Consider the following 21,010-nt stretch of genomic DNA (forward strand, 5'->3'; position numbering starts at 1 on the left):
AGTCCATTTTAAATTGTGCCGTGGAGGTTTCAATCTACCATAAACTGATACCTCCCAATAATACTCTCTTATCAATGCATTATTAGTTTTATGTATTTCCTACTTATACTACATTATACTCGTACTTCCTGACGCTGCTAGTAAGAGAAAGTATTGCTAGATTTTCGGTATCGGAAATATACGTTTTGTGTTTCCTTAGTCCAGAAAAAGTGGTTTTTAGAATGTGAGTGTGTGTATATATGAACACTACCTCAAAATATGCAAAGTTTCGATAAGTTCAAACTTACAGTACAATTACGTATTTCCGATTATTTTTTAGGAGTTCGAGAGAAAGTTGGTGATCAAAATCTCAAACCAAAGAATCAGTTACTTATTTTTTTTCACTTTTTGAGATTTTTTCAGAAGAATGGTTCTAAAAAATGTTTTAAACTTTTCTACTGATTGTATTTATGGAGTTCCGTAACTTTTATTTGACTAATTGACCCAAGGAAATTCATTTCAGGATTTTCTTGGGGATGGTTGGGTTTAGGTTCTAAACTTCCGCTTTGATATACCTATTGTGATATCTCTTATACATATAATATTTATGGAGAATAAATGTTTGAAATGCTACGTTTGAAGAAAAATAATGTACGACTTGTTTTTTTTTTGTTTTCCGCGATTTCATCGAAAGTAATTCCATTTTTATTATTGCATGGATTAACTTCTCTTATAAGTGACTAAAACGGTGAATTAATAAATTTGGTAACATGATAAGGAACTCGATCGAAAGGTTTTGGTCAAACAGATTACCCGGAAATGCTACTTAATTGAGTCGAACGTTATTCAGTTACTCTGAAACTTTGTATCCATATCTTCGACATATTTGTGGGAGAGGGGCGGAAAAGTTGTCATTTTTTTTGCAATATCGGTTATTGGCTTGGACTGGCCACTACCAAGAAAGCGATAGAAAAAGGTAACGTTTGGCCCCGTCTGAGCATGACAGGCGTTATTAGGCGCTTGTCCACAGCCGGAATGCAGATGCTCCTTAATTTGACACCTCTGCACCTGGCCATCTTGAATAAGAATGGAGAGAAGTAGGAGTCGATGGCAGCAGGGGGTGTACACTAGTTCCTCTGTCTGGAATCTCCCCAAGAACGGAATGATCAAGAAATCATCTAATTTTGTCAGTACGAATCTACCGTTTCTGCTCATAAAATACACGGATAGTTCGTGTACTTTAAGGAGGAAGTAGGGCTGGTTTGTTTGGCCTAGAACCAGGTGATGAGAACCTACGGGAAAGTTTCCTAGCATCTTGCAGGCGGAAATTCATGTAGAAGAAAGATGCGTTCCGTTTAACCTTCCAAGTTAATATATTTCATTCATTTGTATCAGCCGAGCATATGATTTATTTGACTTTTAATGAAGCAATAGTAGTATGATCATGGTAAAGGATGATTTATGCTAGTAAGTAGTAATAATAACGAGTTTAATGAGAACCTATCAAACGATTTAAAAAAAAAATTATTTGAAAATTTTGTAACTACTCCGGTAGTGGAACCAGGAACAACCAAATAAGATTGACATGTAACGTCGGTGAAGAAGAAACAACTAATAGTGAAACTCCACCCTATTTCCGTGGGGAGGGGATTATTTGAAATGGATGCTGAGGAAAGTTGGGGATTTATCTGGAATGGATGATGAGGAAAGTTGGGGAGTTTATCTGTAATGAGTTGAAGTTGAAAGTTGAAGCCTTATATGATTATGGTGATGTGTGAGAGCAGTGAGTGGAATTAGCGATAACGTTACTGGTTTTAGTCATTGATGAATGGGATCTGGAGATCAGAATAATGATGAATATGGCTGTAGCAACTATTGGATTGTTTAGAGTCACTGAATTAACGTGGCTTTATTTGTACATTCCTTTCCAAATATTTGACCAGTTTTCTGTAAGAGTTCTACCTTTCTAGTCGAACATTGAACTGCTGAGAAATACTTTCCTTGTCGAATTCCTCTTCTTCTACTTTCATTTTCTTTCATCGACTAAAAGTAAAAAATGCTATATCAATGAAACTTTTAACTATTTCCTCAAAATTTACAGATGTGGGAGGTGTTGGTTAAGCCATGCCCCTCAGTTAAGAGGGGCTGGCCACTGCCGCCAACAGGATGGTCGACCTTGGGGGCTACGTCATCATCATCTGCGAAACTAAGGATAATAAAATTAAATTATATGGTAAGTGTTATTATTTTATTTAAATTTAGAACTTAATTTTAATTAGTAATATATTTTGTTTGAAATCTCAAATCAATATTATCTACCGACCTCATAATAAAATCAGTTACGAGAGTGTGACATTTGTGTAGGTTGGGTGAAACTAATTTATCGGCTAAATGACATTTAAAACAGGCCATTCTATTAAGGGCTGGCCGGAGAAATGTAATGCCCATCTAGACAAACCAAAATTGTTTGTACTAAACACTTACATCGAAGGCTTCAAGTATTATAAAATTCAAGCATCTTGGGTTCTTTACATTATAACTACATTGAAGTGAGATGCTTACTTAAGAGGTAAACCTGTCAATCCGTTCTCAAAGGACTGCCTACCCTTAAAGATTAAATCCATTTCTGACGGCCCTGGACGCCAGTGAGGAGGTGATCATGCTGCTATTTAAAATATCCTTCTAAGATGAGCACATGGTGGCCGTAGCACTTGTAAAATATTAACAAATAAGTAAATAAGTTCCTTAGACAACGTGAGTTTTACTAAAATGTGGCTTTTCTGGATGTGCAAACTTCCTATTCAGTTTTCCGAGATTCTCTTGAGATGAAATTTTTTAACTATTTCCCTAAACATTTATATAAGAACTTACCATTGTTTTTCATTATTTATTTATTTTTTTTATTTTATTTTTTTGGCGCATCGACGACTATGGTCATTAGCGCCCCTAGAGCTATGTTCTTTTCTCAGACTAGGCTGCACATGTCTCTCCGCCCGATTAGCGTCCAACCAATGTCTTATCCAGTAAGGCATGGCGGAGCCCCGGGTAATCCGACCTAGGCCCACACTTCCCTTCATAAGTTATCGGTCCAGCTGACAAGAGGGAGTGCGGGTACCCAGTAGTGTCATCCATCCTCTTCTTACCCAACTCATTCGTCTTGTCTCAGTTTTATTTACCACCTAAAGGCTATTTGTATCTATATCCTTTTCCAAGCTATCATAGCTATCAGTTTTGAACTTTGGGGTGTAGTACTGTTATAAATATTCCTACACCCCTTGAAATATACTAAGCCTTGCAATATGTGCAATATTTACACTCATTTACACTTACATTCTTCTTAATTTAAACATTCATGCTTATAAATACATTTACGCTGATAAATCACTCACGCTGATAAATACATTCATGCCTACTGGTACATTCATACTTCGTCCATCCAGAGGGGAGAGTACTCAATATTCCTCTCCCCTTTTGTTATACTAACCTATTAGCTAACCTAATCCTAAATTTTATGATAAAATTGAATTTCCTTCAAAAATGCAAATAGCCTTTTTTTTTGTGAGAAGACCCTATTTCTAGCACTGCACGCAAATCGTCTGGCAGACCTGCTTGAGCTCTATGTTAACGCAGGATCTGGCATTCTTCCAACACATGTGCCACAGTCAGCCTTTCATTGCACCATGAGCACGGTCTTCTAGCCCCAGTGAGGAGATGCCCATGGATCACTCGAGTGTGTCCAATCCTCAGCCTCGTAATTATAACCGACTCTCGCCGCGGGAGATTCTCGACTGGCCTGGTTCTTACTAAAGGCTTGTTCTTCATTATTATTATTATTATTATTTTATTTTTTTGTAAATTCATTTTACGAGAACTATGGAGAAAATAATACCTTCCAAAGCGTAATTTCTGGAAATTCTCCATTTTTACCACCTATCTATTATTATTGTTAATAATATTATTGAGAACCGGTGTGTTCAACGTCGTTGAACGGCCGTTGGCCATGGTAGCCGAATGGTTAGAGGAGAGTCCCGCAAAGCTGATATGTACTCTACTGCTGGGTTTGATTTCTGCTTTAGCCCCCAGATTTTTTATTTAATGGCAACTACAGAGAATTGATTAAAGTCCAGTCTCTCCTTAAACAGTCATTTTAGTGAAAAAATCTCAGCGGCTAAGGTTGGAATAAACAAAGTCTGGTCGTCCTTTATCTGTCAGAATGAGGTCCCCCTTGGTATGAAATATCAGCTATTTAATTCGGTCTCGAGAACCATAGTTTGCTACGGAGCTCAGATCTCGGGTTTTCAGAATTTTGACCTTCTCGATAAATTTCAAAGATATTTTCTTAAGAAGCTCTTTTCTCTACCTTCTTCCACCCCTTCTTATATGCTTCATATAGAAACTGCAATAGATCCTCTCTTCCTGCACACCTTGAGATTACATTTTAATTACTGTAATAAAATTTTATCTCTTCCGGAGTTTCGTCTCCCACGTATTGTAGCTATGGAACATATCATGAAAAATGTGGGTTTCTTTAGACAATGGGCAGCACTGGCTCAGAAGTATTCGCCCGAGGTAAATTTCTCATTGAGTAATTTTGATAACTGGCAAAAATATCAATCAGATATCCTCATAAAAATTAAAGACAGTTGTCAAGAGGAGTCTCTTAGGCGGGCCAGAGGTACAGAACGCTTTCTTTTGTACAGAACACTGGTGGACGTTAGTTCTCAATTTGGACTGTTCTTCGGTAAAAAAGCAAAAAGCAAGTTGCTGTTGAGTGACATGCGTTGGCTTTTTAAACTCAGAGGGGAATTATTACCCTTGAGTTGTGTTCCTTGGATTGAAAAAGCGGACTCTCAGAAGCTGTGCTCTCTTTGCTCCCAAAGTGTCCAAGAAGACCTTTTTCACTTCTTGATTGATTGTCCGGTATTAACGGAGCTTCGATCTCAGTGTTTAGGGAAATCTGGTGTTACAGGTCATCACATAGTTAATCTTCTTTCTTCTCCGGATTGTAGATCCGTCATTACGTTTGCTAAACTAGCCTGGAACTACAGATTAAAGCGTCTCAATTATTAATTTTCTTTAGTATACATATTTAGTTTATTTTCTTTGTCAGAGAAGAATTGAAAATCTTTTGGTATAACCCATTTATTATTTTTTTATTTTTACTCTCCAAGTATCTTCTATTTTCTCATTTTATAATTGTATAATTATCTCTTTATTCCCCTCTCTTTTTGTTCTCATTAGTGTATTAATATAACATTCTTAAAATATCTTAGTAATTCGTGTATCTGAATGTATTTTTCATTTATTTTCTATAAGCAGTTACTCCAGCAGACGGCATTGGCCATGCTGTATACCTTGTGCACTTAACACTTTTGTACAATTGTATTTAAAGGTTATAATAATAATAATAATACAGAGGATTGATAGTAAAGTATGTTTTCTAGTTGCCTCTGTCCACGACACCTAATTTGGTAGTTGGACGAATAAGCCCCGCCTAAAAAAATAAAAAAAATTGGCAAAATATTGTTACTGCTAACTAAATATGTAAATATTTATATATAGAATGTTTCACTAAATTATGAGAAAATTGTATTTTTAAATTTCTATTTAAAGAGAACATTTGTTTTTAATTTTCCTCTATGTTAATAAACTGTATCTGACACATTATATCATACAAATTATCACTAAATAACTAATTGTTCAGATACTTACGGTTGACAACATTTCATGATTAAATACAGATTAGAAACTCTCGAAATGTTTTTTAGAAATGTTATCTACTCATTTTATAACAATGCAATTATGTAAATTCTGATAATGAAATGAAAATTTAATTTAACATGAATTTAATTGAAGTCAAAGGTGTTCACCAAATTTAAACTATTTCGTTGATGGTACTGTCGTGAAAATCTTGAAGAAAGTAAAGGAAAAGTGAGGTTACTTACAACTGAGGGATTTTCATAACTGAATTAAAGTCCAATGGGGGATCGAAAAGAAATACTAAGACAATCTGCTGTGAATATTCACTCGACTTTGACTACTGTTCTCAAAGTTCTAAATTCACAAATTTTCTTAAAAACTTCGTACGTTTGATTCACATTTAGTAAAAAAAAAAAAAAAAACCTTAATTAATCAAGAAAATTATTACAAATTTTAGATTTGTGTTTTTAATCACAAAGTTTAAATAATACCAGTAATATTTCTTTTTATTCGCTAGAGTTCTTAGGCAAAACATTTTTTAGACCTCAGAAGCTTCAATGATTTAGTAAAACTTCAGAAATACTTCAGAAATTAGGAGTGTAAACATTGTTGAAAGAAAACAGTAATTTCAGAATGTTCTACCCCAGAAGTGAATATTCAATTAGCACATTCTGCTACCTTATTCATACTGAATCATAAATAAATCAATGACACATTGAAGAGTTTTTACAATTACCACATTTTACTTTATTTATAACAGCTTCCTCGTACGATTTAAAACAAATCACATTGCAAGGTCTCTTTTATCACTATGCCGTTTCTCCCCTCTCGAGAGAGTGTGATTCCCCGTTGACTGTATATAAGTATATAAGTACTTCCTCTAGTTCAGTCAGTCTCCAGTCGTTCTCGAAGTTTGTTTCTATAGTGGGCTATCAGAGGCCTTCTTTAGTGAATGTGTGCTTCAATAATTTATTTTTACGAGTTTTCAAAACTAAGAATATCATGTCATTTGATAAAATCTTTAAGTTATCCAATTACGATGCAGTTTGTTTGGATTTCGATAATACTCTAGCGCAATATAATTTGAGTAGTTTATTCCAGCTTCATTACAAACATCTTAGTAGATATCTGATTCAGAAAAAGGGCTACAAAAATTTGCCGGATGTGATGAATAAAGATGACATAGATTTTATTAGAAAAGGCCTGTTTTTGGATTTTGATAGAGGTAATATTTTAAACCTATCTGCTAAGGGAACTATAATCAGTGCAAGTCATGGCACGAAAAAGCTTGACAAAAATGCAATTATAGATTCATATGGATCTGAAATGAGATGGCCAACCGTAGATTCTATAATAAAAGATAAGCTTGAAATAAACAGTCACATACCTACAGCAGAAACTTATAGCTTTTTAGATTTTACAGACATCACAGCTGTAGTAGTTTATGCTAAAATTGTCGATTTAATTGAAGAAGAAAATACTGCTAAGAATTACCGTCCAGCTTGGGATCACGTTATAGACGCTGTAATTGACATGTACAGACTGGATTCAGAATTTTCGAAAACATTTGATGCCAACGTTGCAAAATATTTGTACCAGTGTAAAACAGAAATAATTGATTGGCTGTGTAGATTAAAAGAAAACCACAAATTAATTTTAATCACCTCAGCGTGCCCAAGCACCTTTAACAATGTAGTTAAACATTGTTTAGGATCATTTTGGCAATTTTTATTCCATACAGTCATTGATCAAGCTGGAAAACCAAATTTTTTCATCGGAAAAACTCCTTTTAAAAATCGTGCAAATGAAGAAATAACTATGGAAACCATCACTGGCCATTATAGGAATGGTAATTGGCAAACTTTATACAATGTTCTGAGTAAAGAAATTGGAAGACCAGCAAAATGTGTCTACGTTGGTGATCATATTGTACACGATGTGTACGCACCATCTTTGGTACAGTCTCTAGATTCAGTATTCATTTTAGAGGAAATACAAGCGGAAGGTGTCTTCTTCAGTGGTGAACATCCACATTCACAATATATACGCTCTAAGTTTTGGGGTTCTTGTTTCCGGCAGGATGGAATGACAACACTATTGGGTGATATTGTGATGAAACATTCCAAACTATGTATACCTTCCTTGATGGATCTAGCCAGCAAGCCAGCAGATTTTTGTCACAAACCATTTTGGGTATCTCAGTTGTTCAACAACACCATCAAGAACAATAATAAAAATAATAATAATAACAAAAAATTACTCGTGTAATTCAAATACTTGTGTATGCAACTTATTCATTTATATTCATTTTCACTTATCAAAATACGGTTAAGCTAGAAAAAATTGTTTACTTAATCTGTAATATTTTTTTAGTTTAAGCTATCAATTGTTAACAGTTATTTTGTAATTTTTTTTTTATTATATCACTAACAAGGGCAAATACATTATCTCTACACAACTTCCTGCATTCGTCAACTGTTCTACTCCTTCTACTCCTTCAAGCAACGCAAGAAATTTATAATAACTTAGTACTTTGAAGAACCTAGTCCTGAAATATTTGGTAAACCTCTCTACCTCCTGGGATTTCAGGCAGTTTTGTACTGACTTTCAACTCTTAGGTACCCACGTATCGTTCTTGACATTCAAGATGAAGCAAGTTCTTGGTGATTCAGGAAGAAAGATGGTGTATTCTCAAAATGAAGACTAAAAGGGTGCTGGAAAGTGAGAGTGTACCTCAAAAATAAAAAGGCACGTTAGCTTAAACTTTATATTTAGCTTGATAACAAACAATAGTTTTGAAATTTTCTCCAATGAATTTCGTTAAACTGCTTTGTAAATTTATTGTACTCATGCTTATATCTACAACTTTAATTTGAAACATTTTTCTAGAAAAACCCGAATAAGGGTAGTTCTAAGAGAGGGATTACCTCTACCCAGGCTTCTCTCGAACATACGTAAAGTACGTGCCTATCACTTCTGCTATAATAAAATGGGTTGCTAAAATTCTAAGCACGAAATAAGTTATTTGGAAATACCTTTTCTTTTAGATGGAATTTTAATTTTTCCCAGATTTTTAGAGAATTAATTATACAAAACATCATACGAGTAATAACACCTTGGAGTATTAGCTCATTGGATTCTCACGCGGAGGTCCTGGGTTTGAATCCAGCTGCTGGCCCTTAGATTTTCTCTTCCTAGGAGCTTCTTTCAGGTGCGTAATGGACAGTGCTGTCTGTAACGATAGAACACTGTTCAGAGGTCGAGAGTACACTGAAAATAGCTCCGGGCGCCGATGACCGCAGATATTGATGCGACCTAAAAATGAATGTTAAATAGTTTACCATTTAAAGAGGCATTTCGATTTAATGTATAGTTTTATTGGAGAGATGTTTGTAGTAATAATTAAGAGTATATATGATCACAAATTATGAGTTTAGAAAATGTATAAATTAAAACCTTGAGAATTTGAGTCAGAGAAAAGTGGTGCCGGTGTTTCTATAAGATATTTAAAGTTCGAAATTGCTCTTTTGCTGTAAATAAATAAAAACAAAATTATAAAAAATGAGGCAGTTATAACAAGATTGATGCTGCTAATTTAGGTCGCTGACTCATAAATAATCATGAGGAAAATTGGTTAACTTGCAATTGATAACAATAGCGTCATATCACTTAGTCACATATGTATATTCTAGACCTGAATTGACACTAGCAGCACAAATAAAATCTCTGATGAATTATTCAGTAAATATTATCTTATTCCAATATAATTTACAATTTTGGAAATAGCTTCTAGACAAGATGGGATCCTTTCTAATTAATGAAGGAGCCCTGCAGGTCCAGGCAAAGATCCGCCAATTTTCTTCTTCTCTGCCTTGGGTGAAAATACTCACAGGAATTGCTGTTTATAAACATCTCATACAGGGAAACGTTATTCAAATTTTCCGCAATCTCAGAAATTTAATAAAAATATTTAATTCGCACTAACGAGATGATGGTAGATCCGTATTAAGAAACAATCGTGTGAATTTCACCTGTATGATTTTTTCTTACAAAAATTTATTATATGTCTTAGTTATGACTAAGGAACGGATTTTTATGTATTTAAAAATGCCAAATATTTAATTAAAATATGCATTTATTTTCGTCAATTATGTGGAAAATATGTGATTTTCTTAAAATGTTTTCTGGAATATTTAAGTAAAATGGACATTTTTTTAATGAAAATGGAGTTTTTTTTTTTAGGGGGGGCAAGTTATAATTATTTATACAAGAAAAGAACATTTTTACAATTTATAATAATTTATTAGGAACAAAATAATTTGTTTTTACAAGTTATAATGATTTATACAACAAAGAACGTTTTTACTATTTATAAAAAGATGTGTTAAATTTTCAAAACTTCACTCTTCGAAATTGTTTGCAACCACATGAAATTTCAAATGTTGGAACGTAAAGTGACGACGATCTGGGCGTAAGATGGACTTGTAACGACTAAAAGATCGTTCAACATCTACAGATGTTATAGGTGCCTTGCTGAAAGAAGTTATCTCGTTGGTTGTAAAGGGTACACGATGTTCTGAGGTGACTTCTGTTCCACTGATAATATCAGAAATCTGGCAGATTGTCTCCCACCCTTTGTTCTTGCTCAGTACTTCTACCAGTTTTGATCTGATCAGATCTCCCTTACTCCCAGGTATTCCTTCCACCTTTTCAATGACTTTTTTAACGTTGGACACGTTTTCTGTCAGTCGAACATTTTGGGACTCAAGTTGGGTAATGGCTTGTGCAAGAAATACGCAATTGTCAGAAATGAATGCAAGGTCGTTCCTTAAATTAGGTTTCTCGAATAAAGACTTGGCTGTATTTATCGCTACTACTTCGTCTTCGAGATGTGAAAGGACCTTCTTGATTTTATTGTAGTTTTCATAGTAATACTGAGCTGTTTACTGTTAATACTGTAATGCTGAGCAACCAGTTGTTTGTTTGAGGCCGATGTTCGTGGCATTTCACCCAAAAAAGAATACACTAAGTGACCGAACGAAATGAATTGGACACTTCAACGAACGAGCTGAAAGAACAGACAACGTCAGACAACTTCAAAGAACTAACAAGTGCCCGTCACTGTTTAGCAGCATTCTGTGTAAATTACAATAACCATTGTACCCACTGTGATTCACAGCCCTACAGACTGTGGTTCACAGTTCCTGTCAACCACCTCCCAATTATGAAAATATGCCCAAAATGAAAAATATGTACATATTTTGATTAAATATGTAGAAATATTTATTTATTTTAATCAAATATGTATAAATATGCGATAACATCCAAATATGTGGAAATATGTGAAATAAAAGTAGACTCAAACGGCTTAAAAAGTGTCAGTATGAATACTTCTAGTTGAAAAACGTCTGTAAATTGCCTAGAAAAAAATATGTAAATACATACGAATCCGTTCCCTAGTTATGACAATTAATTACACTAAAATATCGTATTTTCTCCAACTGAGCAATTTCGCAGGCTCATTTGACCCTCATTTATTCTATATAAGAAGCAAAAAATACTAAAATAGCACCTTAGAGAGAAGCCCTTAACAGAATTTATTAAAATAAAAATTGCGGGTACATGTTTACAATGAGGGCATAAAATATGGTAAGTAAAAATTGTTGAGACCAGTTTTGAGTACGAAACAGTTTCAAGATTCCTGCGATATTTCTTCTTTTTTTTTTTAGATAACTTGTCACGCGCACTGATTCAAACTAAGAGGACATTAAGACGGGGAAAACTCGATGTCAAAACTTTTTCAAGATCTCAAACCTTTCCTTGTCTACTGTAAGCGTGCAAATTAGCTTTTACTTATTTCTTGAAAATGGTACTTCTTTAGTAGTTTACGTAAAAGTACGGACATAACTTTGCAAGATGCTATAATAGGTTAGTGTGGGAAGTACTGATACCGATATAGAAGCACTTACAAGCTTTAAGAAGTAAGTAATACATTATTTTTATTTCATGGGAATCCCTTATTATTAAAGATCTGAGGGAATTACAGTTTTATTTAAGTTTTTATGTTACCAGTTACCAGTTGATTCGACTTACTTGAGTTTAATTAAAAACATGATGGGAATCACAGACGGTTTATGATCACTGTAATCTACATACATCTAATAACAATAAAGTTTCGACAAACTTGACAAATGTACTGAACTTCCAATCATTCATCACAAATAAGTTAAGTAGTTGCTTAAGCCGTAAATACACCTAAAAGGAAAGCAGACCGGTGTAGGTTATATATTAAACTGCCATAAAGCCACGCCACCATCAATCCGGGAAGTATGATTTCAGTTTCAGGAGCGAAATCTAATCCTCAATTTTTACTAAAAAAGAGTTTCAAATCAAAAAAGATAGATTGTAATACAGGATATATCCTTGACAAGAAATTAAACATAAAAGTCTGTAAAATCGTTTTTCTGGTTGAATAAATTAAAATGTAAATAAAACTAAAAATTCCTTAAATTTAAAATTCCTCAGTCATCCTTAATATTGCCTTATATTATTAGGTCTCCATAATTTGTTTTAAAAGAGCACTTTAAAGGGACAAATAGGTACTTTCCTTAGAACCCTAAAAAAAAAACACCATTGGTACTCAACGAGTGGAATTTGGTGAATAACTGAATAATATTGAAAATTTGGAAGCAATGATTCCACTTAAAGTATGTGGGTAGAGAAACTAAATTAGAGAAAGTTCAGAAAAAAAATGAGAAAGCTCTTTCTGATTGGACAGAAAGAGAAAGTCGAGTGGGCGTTTTTTGTTTATTCTCGTTCCTAGAATAAAGTCCACATTTTCCTCACTGATATCGAAAGGTTAAGGGTTAGCGCTTTGGATATTTCGCCAACGAGCAGCGCCACTATTTCAAAAGCCCCCGGATAACTTTCCGGAGAATTGAGATCTAAAAGATATAAAAAATAAACTGATGTGAATACTTGTCCGACTTTTTCACTACAATTACCAACGTTTAATCTCGAGATATCAATAATTTTTCTTAAAAAGTTCGTTTTTTGTCATTTTGAGAGGTGAGATAAAATTTTTCGGTAAGTCAAACACTCAGAAATTGTTGTCAGTGTTCACTCCTTATTTTGTATTTTCGCAGAAGGAAAATAGGAAGAGGGAATCTCTAGTTAAATTTATGTGAAACACATTTGACTTGGTGTTTGTGAAATGATTTGAATACAGCCTGGGGTTCCTTCTATTTGAGAATGACGTTATCACAATAGAGATTCGCGCCCACAGGACGCCCCCATCAACTGTCGAAGTGGTTATTTTTATACCTGCCATACCGCAGACAGCTGATCAACTGGAAGAACTTCCTGTTTTGCATTGTAATAACCACCCTTTGGTTTTATTTTCCAAATTGGAAGCTAAAGTATTCAGTGGAAAACAAAAAACATATCTGAACAGAAACAGGCTTTTTCTTACTATAGTTCTTTAATTTTCTTCAACGTACTTATTCTCCCAACCGTTATCTCGGCTAGAGATATAGATGATGCCCCACTAAGGCTTAACCAGTAATGCGCCGTACACAATCCTGGCTAGAGGATCATGGTAAGGAACTGGCATTACAAAAAACGGAAGTCCTCCTCGTTACAAGACCTCCTGGCATTTTGACACCAGAGTCCAGATGCAAGTAGGAGGGGTTGTGATGGGAACCAAGAGCGCGTTGAAATATCTGGGGGTATTCCTAGATTCGAAACTAACTTTTGAGGAACATTTAAAACATGTATCTCTCAAAGCTGAAAAAACCATATCTGCACTAAGCAGATTAATGGCAAACGTTAATGGCTAGCAAGAGACGGCTCCTGATGTCCGCAGCAAATGCGGCCATAAATAAAAGGAAAAATAAGAAGTTGCTGGCGGCAGTACAAAGAAAAGAAGTACTGAGAACTATTAGTGCTTACAGGATGGTTTCGGGGTCGGCGGCCCTGGTAATAGCAGAGGTTCTACCTGCTGAGGGAGTATCTGGGTAGTATCGACGCCAAAAAGAGGGCGACTGCTCGGCTGGCACAAGAATGGAGAGACTGCTGGGCGAATGACGACCAAGGGCGATGGACTGCAAGGTTTATTGTTGATCCGATGACCTGGGCAGATTGAAAACATGGAGAGGTCGATATTATTACCTCACACAATTCCTTACTGGCCACGGATATTTCGCAGGTTTCCTTAATCAAATCGGAAAAAGGCCGTCTGGGGAGTGCATCTACGGAGGCTCGGACTCGGATGACGCTCTGCACACATTTTTTGAATGTACACATTGGGTACAGGAAAGAAGAAGATTGCAGGAGGTTACCGGTCCGATAACTCCGGACAGCATCGTCGGACGGATGCTGGAAGACGAGGAAGCCTGGGCGAGGGTCTCTTCCATGGTAAGGAGGATCCTAATAAGAAAAAGAATGGACCTGGAATAATTGCAGGTATAATTAAAGAGCAATAAAAAGAAGGAAAGCCAAGTTTACGAGGCGCCATCCCAAATTAATGCTGTTCGGCGGTTCCGGGATGGACATTTTACGCCTGAGGGGAGGGGTTTTTTTAGTGGGTCGAGCCCCACAGATTGTCGGAAGGTGCCTTTGGCATTTTTCCCCTTCGCAAAAAGAAAAACATTCTCCCAACAGCTGGCTGACCAAGTTCACTTATGATTAGAGGACTTTTTTTTGGGGGGGGGGGATGAGTGACAGTAATGTTCCCTAAGTAAGGGAAGTTTGGAATTTTCTTTAAACCAAATTTTAGCTACAAATTTAACTCCTGCTAGATAGAAAATCGTAAATTAAAGGATGGTTTAGAGCAGGGGTGAGCAACCTTTTTAATCAATGGGCCAATTTAAATTTACATTTTTTTTGGCGGGCCGCACATAGATTAACTCTTATTAATAATTTACGAAACTACGTACGAAACGCATCGCGTCCGTATTGCATGTTTGAACAAGCCACCGACAAGTGTGTATCTCGTCACAAAAAAATCGCGCAGACGCGGCGCGTTCGTATTGCATGTTTAAATACGTCGTCGACAAGTAACTCGCCATAAAAAAATATTTCGGTTTAGTATGTACTACCATTCTATTATAATTTATTTTATAACAATATATTGATGGGAGAAAGTCGATAAAATAAATTCAATTTTAGAAATGCTTGGCGGGCCGCGGGTTGCTCATCCTTGGTTTAGAGGGCAGCTTACCACTTTATTCCCCCTAAATTGCCCTTTATCTGGAGAAAAAAATGTTCCAATTCCAGCAAAATGGCACTTCCCGTTGAGGGATTTCCTTTCCTTGAATGAGCCCCCGTCGAATTATAAACTTTCACCTTCCTAAGATTTACATTTTTTGAGATATTTGGTTTTTCACGCAGATAATTTTGTAAAAGCCATTTTATCCAACTTCAGAACGCAGAATGCGGTATTTCCTGTGTAAAAACTCGATACCGAAAAATTAGAAAATAAATCTGGGCCGAAAGAAGCTCAGCGACATTCTCTCGTTGCAGTTTTCTTTTAGAGATTTCTAATTTTTGTACAAAACTTTCTCAATCTCCAATAGTATGCAGCCATAATTTATATTTAGATGGAGTTATTTCATTTATTAGGGTGGGATTTTGATTAAAATTATCCCACACACACACGATCACACACAAACATAAAACACATACCCCCAAACTCTATATACTGAAAGGGATAGAAACAGCAACCTTGATTCCCTTGCCCTAATGCATGTTTTAGAGTGAATTCCTTGGTTTAATCTACTTTATATGGGAGGGACGGACAGAGGGTTCTCTAACTCCTTCAGGAATTTTACATACCCTACATTGTTAAGTTTCAAATTTCATAATGTCTAAAGTCATTTTAGTTACAAGAAAGGAATGGAAGCATGAACTAATGAATGTAACATGATAGTAAGCAAATGAACAATAATAATAAAAAATTAAGGCAAGACTTAAAAAAAAAAAATCTGAACACCTGCACTACTTTTTCAAAGTTCTAAATTTTCGAAACATAGTTACTTCTGAATTACAAATATCCAAACTGTAACAGTACGTATTAAACGAAAAATGTGAAAATGTGACCCTCTAATTGGAATTCCCATGAAAATATTAAATAAAAGTTCTACATTTTGATAACGAGGCAATTTCGAAAAAAAATCTCTAAAATTTGAGAAATCTATTCAAGGTACTTGTTGTGGAATTTTCATTGAAAAATTCTACTTACCAAATTGTCTGAACCAATTTTGAGAAAATTTAAAAAACATTTAAAAAAACAAATGGCCAATCAGTAATTTGCTTTTTCCTGTGGACGAATTTTCGTAAACAGAATGAATTTCAAATCTTTATCAGCACATAAGTTGGAGTGATGAACTTAATACTCAAGTGGTACTTTAGAGAGAAGCTTACTCTTCGTTAATCAGTTTACTATCGTTAGAAACTCAAAATCAAAAATTTACTCAATCGCAATTCTTCTTTCTTAAAAGGGATGAAAGACACCAATAAAAAAAAGATCAAGTAATTCAACAAATAATAGTTAATTGCCCTTTGTTACAAAATAGTTCACCTGTGCTTTGCTATCAAGAGATTCTGGTACATTGCTATTCTGACTGTTCGACGGTGATAACGGATCGATGATGCTTCCAGGGTGGGGAGATGTATCTTTTACACTCATCAGTTTAAAATCCCCAGTATGAGTATATAAATAAGTGTCCTATATCTGTATACTAGTAGGACCTAAGGTCAAATGTTTAGTAGAATAATTGGCTAGTTCAATATTAAGATGAAAAACAAGAAACAAGAGGGAATGAAGCTTTAGTTTTCCATATATATATATATATAATTGAGGCGCATCCAACTTTAAGGACATTGGTGCCCGGTCCCCTTTTCGTGTATTCTGCCGTTCTCCTGACAATATTCTCTTGTTATAGCAACACATTGTTGACACGCTCCTGAGAATACAAATCTAAGAGTAAACAACTGGATTCGAACCCAGGATCTTTGCGTACACTATCAGCTAATTCCTCCTTTCTCGTTGAAAGAAATTATTGCGATTATTTTGCAATTTTGGGTCACTAAAAATACATGTTTCGAGATCTGAGGAGTTCAAGAAAAAGAAAGGTTCTCACAAATTGGCCTGTTTGTTTAATCAGTTAACTAAAAAGAAAATCGCTAAATAGTTTATTTTTATTTTTAAAAGGTTTTACCAGAGGAACTTCGACAAAATTTATTAATAAAAAAAAAAGTTACTTTAATGAATCAATTTTCAAAGTTTTTTGGTATTTTCTTAAAAAATATTTCCAATGATTTTCTTAAAAGTTCATACGCTTATTGCATACATCTAGACATAATATTTTTTGATATCTATCACTTTCTAGGCAGACACTTAAGGATTTCATTTGAACTGGCACTTATTTATGTACTTTTAGCCTATCATTTTGCTTTGATGAAGCTTTTTTCTCAGAGAATAATTACTTAGTTCTTGGAGTAAGAGTTAAGTCACGCTTCTGTCTACAATAAAATTTTGTAATAGTGATTCCGTAAAATGTTTATAGTTTTTTAATACTTTTACGATCTTTCTTTAGTACAAATCTTTCAAGATAATTTTGATTTTTGCATTGATGTATGTATTTAAATAAATTATAATCAATATTAATAAACAAATAAATATTTTTTAAGTATAATAATAAAATATCTAGTATGGGGTTCACCTTGCAGTGCAACTGTGTCCTGTTCCACCATCTGGTGGAAGTTAAGGGAACTAAAGATTTTAGTGAACTTTTTTGATGAGAAGTTGTCAACTATAATTTTAATAAGATAAATTGATTGATAATCTAGAATTTATTTTCTACTTAACCTTGTGTAAGATAAAAAATGGGTGGCTATATAGTAATGAAACTCTTGGAAAACTATAATAGTAAAAAAGAAAAGATACTTTTCTGAAGGTTCTATTTTTCCATAAATAGTCACAATTTAAGTAATCTGTTATTCTGGTCTTTGTTTTAATAGTAGATAATTCATTAAGTTATTATCAAAGAGTTAAGTTATTATCCAAGTCCTAAATATGTCAAATCTTTTTCAGTATATCCAACTCAGTAATCGCGTAGACATTAATTCCAAATCGTTGGTAAATTTGTAAAGGTCTTCACCGTATTAGTTTCATCATGATAGCTCGATTAGAAAAGCTCAAATCAGTTATTTCCAAGCTTCATCGCCAAATATTGGCTATGATAAGCCTCATTTTTTTTTTCCTAGCTACTTACCTTGTGCTCATCTACCATGATTCCTTGTACAGGTTTCAGAACCGTAAGTCTGCAGCACAGTCTTCTAATCTTTACCTTCTTTGATAACTTTCTGTGAATTAATGTTGGGAGTAGGACCGCGTTATACTTCTTTTCAGCAGCGATACTTGCACTAATATCTTGAGTAATGATGTTATTTCTAGCTAAGCATCCTAGTATTTCAACTGCTACATCTCTTCAAAACTAAGAACTTCATCCATCTGCGCAATTGAATATTGTAATTCTTTTTTAAAGTCATCATATATTTTTGTATTTTGTTGAGTTACCTGCACTTAGAGAGTGTATTGAAAACTTTTTCCCTATGATCTACGTAATACTTACATACATACCATAAGAAATTTGATTTATGTTACAGGTTCCCCGGCGGACAAGGCAGACCTCGAGGTTGGGGATGAAATACTTGAAGTTAATGGAAAATCACTTGAAGATCATACACACACTGAAGTCATCTCGCATATTCATCAGGTAATAAATTAATTTTTTTTAGAATAAATTTTGATGAAGGATAAAAAAAAATTATAATTTGATATTAAAAGGAAGGTATTATTAAAATTAATTAAGTTTAAAATAAAAACAAAATCATTAAAATCAAGAGTAATTTAAATAATAAATTTAATTTAAAATTTTCAAAGTGGACTACGCTTATTTTTATTCTATTACTTTCAAAAATGTTTATTCTGTTACTTCAAAATTTTATAGTTAACAGCTGAATGATCTGGAATAAAGCGGTTCACCGAGCACCCTTTGTAATATTTCAGAGAACACTTTATTCCACTTTTTGTCTCCATAGATCTCCTTTTATTCTTTCTTCTTTGTTTCTTACAAACTCAAGTTAGCGAAACAAAACTGAGTATTGATTTTTAATTTTAGATGAAATCAATTTTATAAAAAAGAAAAGTTCGATAATTCCATATCTTTATTTACTCCGGGCGTCAACCATCACTTAGATAAATTAATAAGATTAATTTAAAAAATAAGTAACTTATTGCCCTAAAAAGTCTTATGATTGTTTACACTGTTCGTTTTTTTTATATTTAATCACAAATCCAATACAAACAACATATATCAAAACAGACAACACTTGTTCAAAACAGGTACTTGATTTCTTGATCTCTGATTTGCCTGCAATGCAGCACGTACTGAACTTTTAAAAACTTCTTGTACACAGTCATTAGTTTTCGCTGAACATTCCATGTAAGCAGAAATACCATTCTTTTTGGCAATTATCGTACCTTCTTCAGTTGTAATTGGTTTAAGATTAATTTTAGCCAATGCTTTAATTAAGTTTTGATCATTTCTTAAATCATTTTTATTACCTACTAGTATAATAGGTACATTTGGACAGAAATGTTTTACTTCTGGTAACCATTTATTGATTGCTTTCTCTAATGATTGCGGATCAATCAATGAGAATATTATTAGCATTACGTTTGCATTCATATAAGCGTATGGTCTGATTTGGTTATAATCTGCTTGCCAAGCTGTATCACAAAGCTCCATTTTCACAACTTTTCCATCCACTTCAACATCAACTTTAAAGTAATCATTCGTGCATTCTGGATCATCGATTGATTCAGTTTGGGCAAATCTTCTTAGTAGAGAATTTTTTCCAACTTTTCCATCGCTTACTATAACTAGTTTTCTTTTGATTGGCATTATTATTGTTTTTAAATCACAATAATATAATTGTTCAACACTCTAAAAATAGTAAATTTACTTAAATGAGTAAGAGTTGATTTCCTAATCAACTTAGATCATTTCTACATTTATTTTAAACACAGTAACACTAATATTACAAATCTGGGTTTAGTTGAAATTCCAACGCTAGAACAACAATCTTAACCTGAATCTAAAATTCGAATTAATTTAGAGGATTCAATACATGTACAGGTCTAATTTCAAGTGCGTTGATATCTTCAACTTTTTTGATAAGATTAAATAGAATTGCGAGATTAGTGATTTTTTTTAGAATAACAGTTTTGTTTTTTTTTAAATTAAATCAGAAAAGATCTCTCATTTTTCCAATTCTTCTATTGGCCCATGGAATCTATATACTTATTTTTTCATTGTTCGAAGTGATGTAGTATGGTTAATAATTTTTGTTTGTTCGTTAGTTGTCCATAAAGGAAATTAATTATAATAAAATGAAAAGACGTTTTTATATAGCAAGGTAGAGTTCTTTCAAAATCGCTTACGTCTTCATTCATTATTTGTATAATATTAATAGGAATTCATAAAAGTAAGATTCAATATTTGAAGTACACCTTCGACCGAACTGTTCAGATTTTTTAGTTCTTATTGACATTTTTCGAAAATGGTTAGACAAGCCATAGGATCTCTTCTGGTTGTTAATTGTCTAGCCAAGTATTCGCTCGCCTCAGTTCTGGATGGCCACCTCTTCAAGCTTCCTCCCCTTTTGAGTCTCCCAGTGGTTGAAGCCAGTGGCTTGCTCCACCAAAGAGTTCCAATAGGGTTGGATGGGCACTTTGCCTTGCCGTGGTGGCGGCCTCCTCCTCATCAGCTGCCATGGCGTCATTGTCCTGGCAACTTTATTGACGAATCTTCTTATTAAGTGAATTTCCTCCAGAAAAGATGTTGAGATATTTATCAGATCGCTCCAAGTGCCTAATCTTTTGATCATACTCTTAGCACCAGCCTCTTCAAGAGTTGGGGTGGTCCTCGACCTATCTGTGTACCACACGATTGCATGTTCCTTAAAATCCGAAAGGGTGGATTCACTCTGTCCTGGTATTCAGCCTTGGGAAGAAAAATCCCTAACAAAGCTGTATTTCTTGCTCATTTCACCAATAGATATCTCCCAGATCGGTGCAGGCAATCTGGGAAATCTTTTCTTTAATTGAGCATTTTTTACAGTTTAAATAAAAGACAGTACTATAATTACTATTGTTCTAAAGTTTTATTTAATTTATTATTATTAGTTTTATTTTATTTGTGTAAAGAAACTATAATTTTAATGTTTGATTGTGTGAATGCTAAACTTTCTGTTTATATTCCGA

At 34.1% G+C, this 21,010-nt stretch overlaps 3 protein-coding genes and 1 pseudogene across 4 annotated transcripts in view; 2 read left to right on the forward strand and 2 right to left on the reverse strand.

The window, feature by feature from the left end:
* sdt (MAGUK p55 family member stardust) overlaps positions 1 to 21,010 on the forward strand; it is a 166,117-nt gene that overhangs the window by 1,209 nt on the left and 143,898 nt on the right. Inside the window, exons 2-3 of the mRNA XM_074126390.1 lie at positions 2,081 to 2,212; positions 18,349 to 18,458. Coding sequence (XP_073982491.1) covers positions 2,146 to 2,212; positions 18,349 to 18,458 — 177 coding nt within the window. The 5' untranslated portion in view covers positions 2,081 to 2,145. The remainder of the gene's footprint in view (positions 1 to 2,080; positions 2,213 to 18,348; positions 18,459 to 21,010) is intronic.
* On the forward strand, positions 6,550 to 8,137 carry LOC141453257 (5'-nucleotidase domain-containing protein 1-like). Its single transcript, XM_074126238.1, has one exon. The coding sequence runs from the start codon at positions 6,682 to 6,684 to the stop codon at positions 7,945 to 7,947; it is 1,266 nt and encodes a 421-aa protein (XP_073982339.1). The 5' UTR covers positions 6,550 to 6,681; the 3' UTR covers positions 7,948 to 8,137.
* Positions 8,376 to 12,017, reverse strand: LOC141453258 (uncharacterized). Of its 2 annotated transcripts, XM_074126239.1 has the most exons (3): positions 11,773 to 11,983; positions 9,136 to 9,209; positions 8,376 to 8,994 (listed from the first exon to the last, which is right to left on the reverse strand). In XM_074126239.1, the coding sequence occupies exons 1-3, from the start codon at positions 11,835 to 11,837 to the stop codon at positions 8,804 to 8,806; spliced, it is 330 nt and encodes a 109-aa protein (XP_073982340.1). In that variant the 5' UTR covers positions 11,838 to 11,983; the 3' UTR covers positions 8,376 to 8,803. The 2 variants fall into 2 exon arrangements, 1 of the variants encoding a protein (XP_073982340.1); XR_012457880.1 differs by lacking the exon at positions 9,136 to 9,209 and having other exon boundaries at positions 11,773 to 12,017.
* On the reverse strand, positions 18,700 to 20,833 carry LOC141453336 (rho-related GTP-binding protein RhoA-B pseudogene; annotated as a pseudogene).

The sequence above is a fragment of the Rhodnius prolixus genome, unplaced genomic scaffold (genome assembly GCF_049639745.1).
Source record: "Rhodnius prolixus isolate KJV_2025 unplaced genomic scaffold, Rpr scaffold_3, whole genome shotgun sequence".
NCBI classification, from domain to species: domain Eukaryota; kingdom Metazoa; phylum Arthropoda; class Insecta; order Hemiptera; family Reduviidae; genus Rhodnius; species Rhodnius prolixus.

Coding starts and splice junctions, on each gene's coding strand:
- LOC141453257 (XM_074126238.1), top strand. CDS start 6,682: ATGTCATTTGATAAAATCTTTAAGTTATCCAATTACGATGCAGTTTGT.
- LOC141453258 (XM_074126239.1), bottom strand. CDS start 11,837: ATGTATGTAGATTACAGTGATCATAAACCGTCTGTGATTCCCATCATG. Junction 9,210..11,772: donor ATGTTTTTAATTAAACTCAA/GTAAGTCGAATC, acceptor ATTTATTTACAG/CAAAAGAGCAATTTCGAACT. Junction 8,995..9,135: donor CTCTGACTCAAATTCTCAAG/GTTTTAATTTAT, acceptor ATTCATTTTTAG/GTCGCATCAATATCTGCGGT.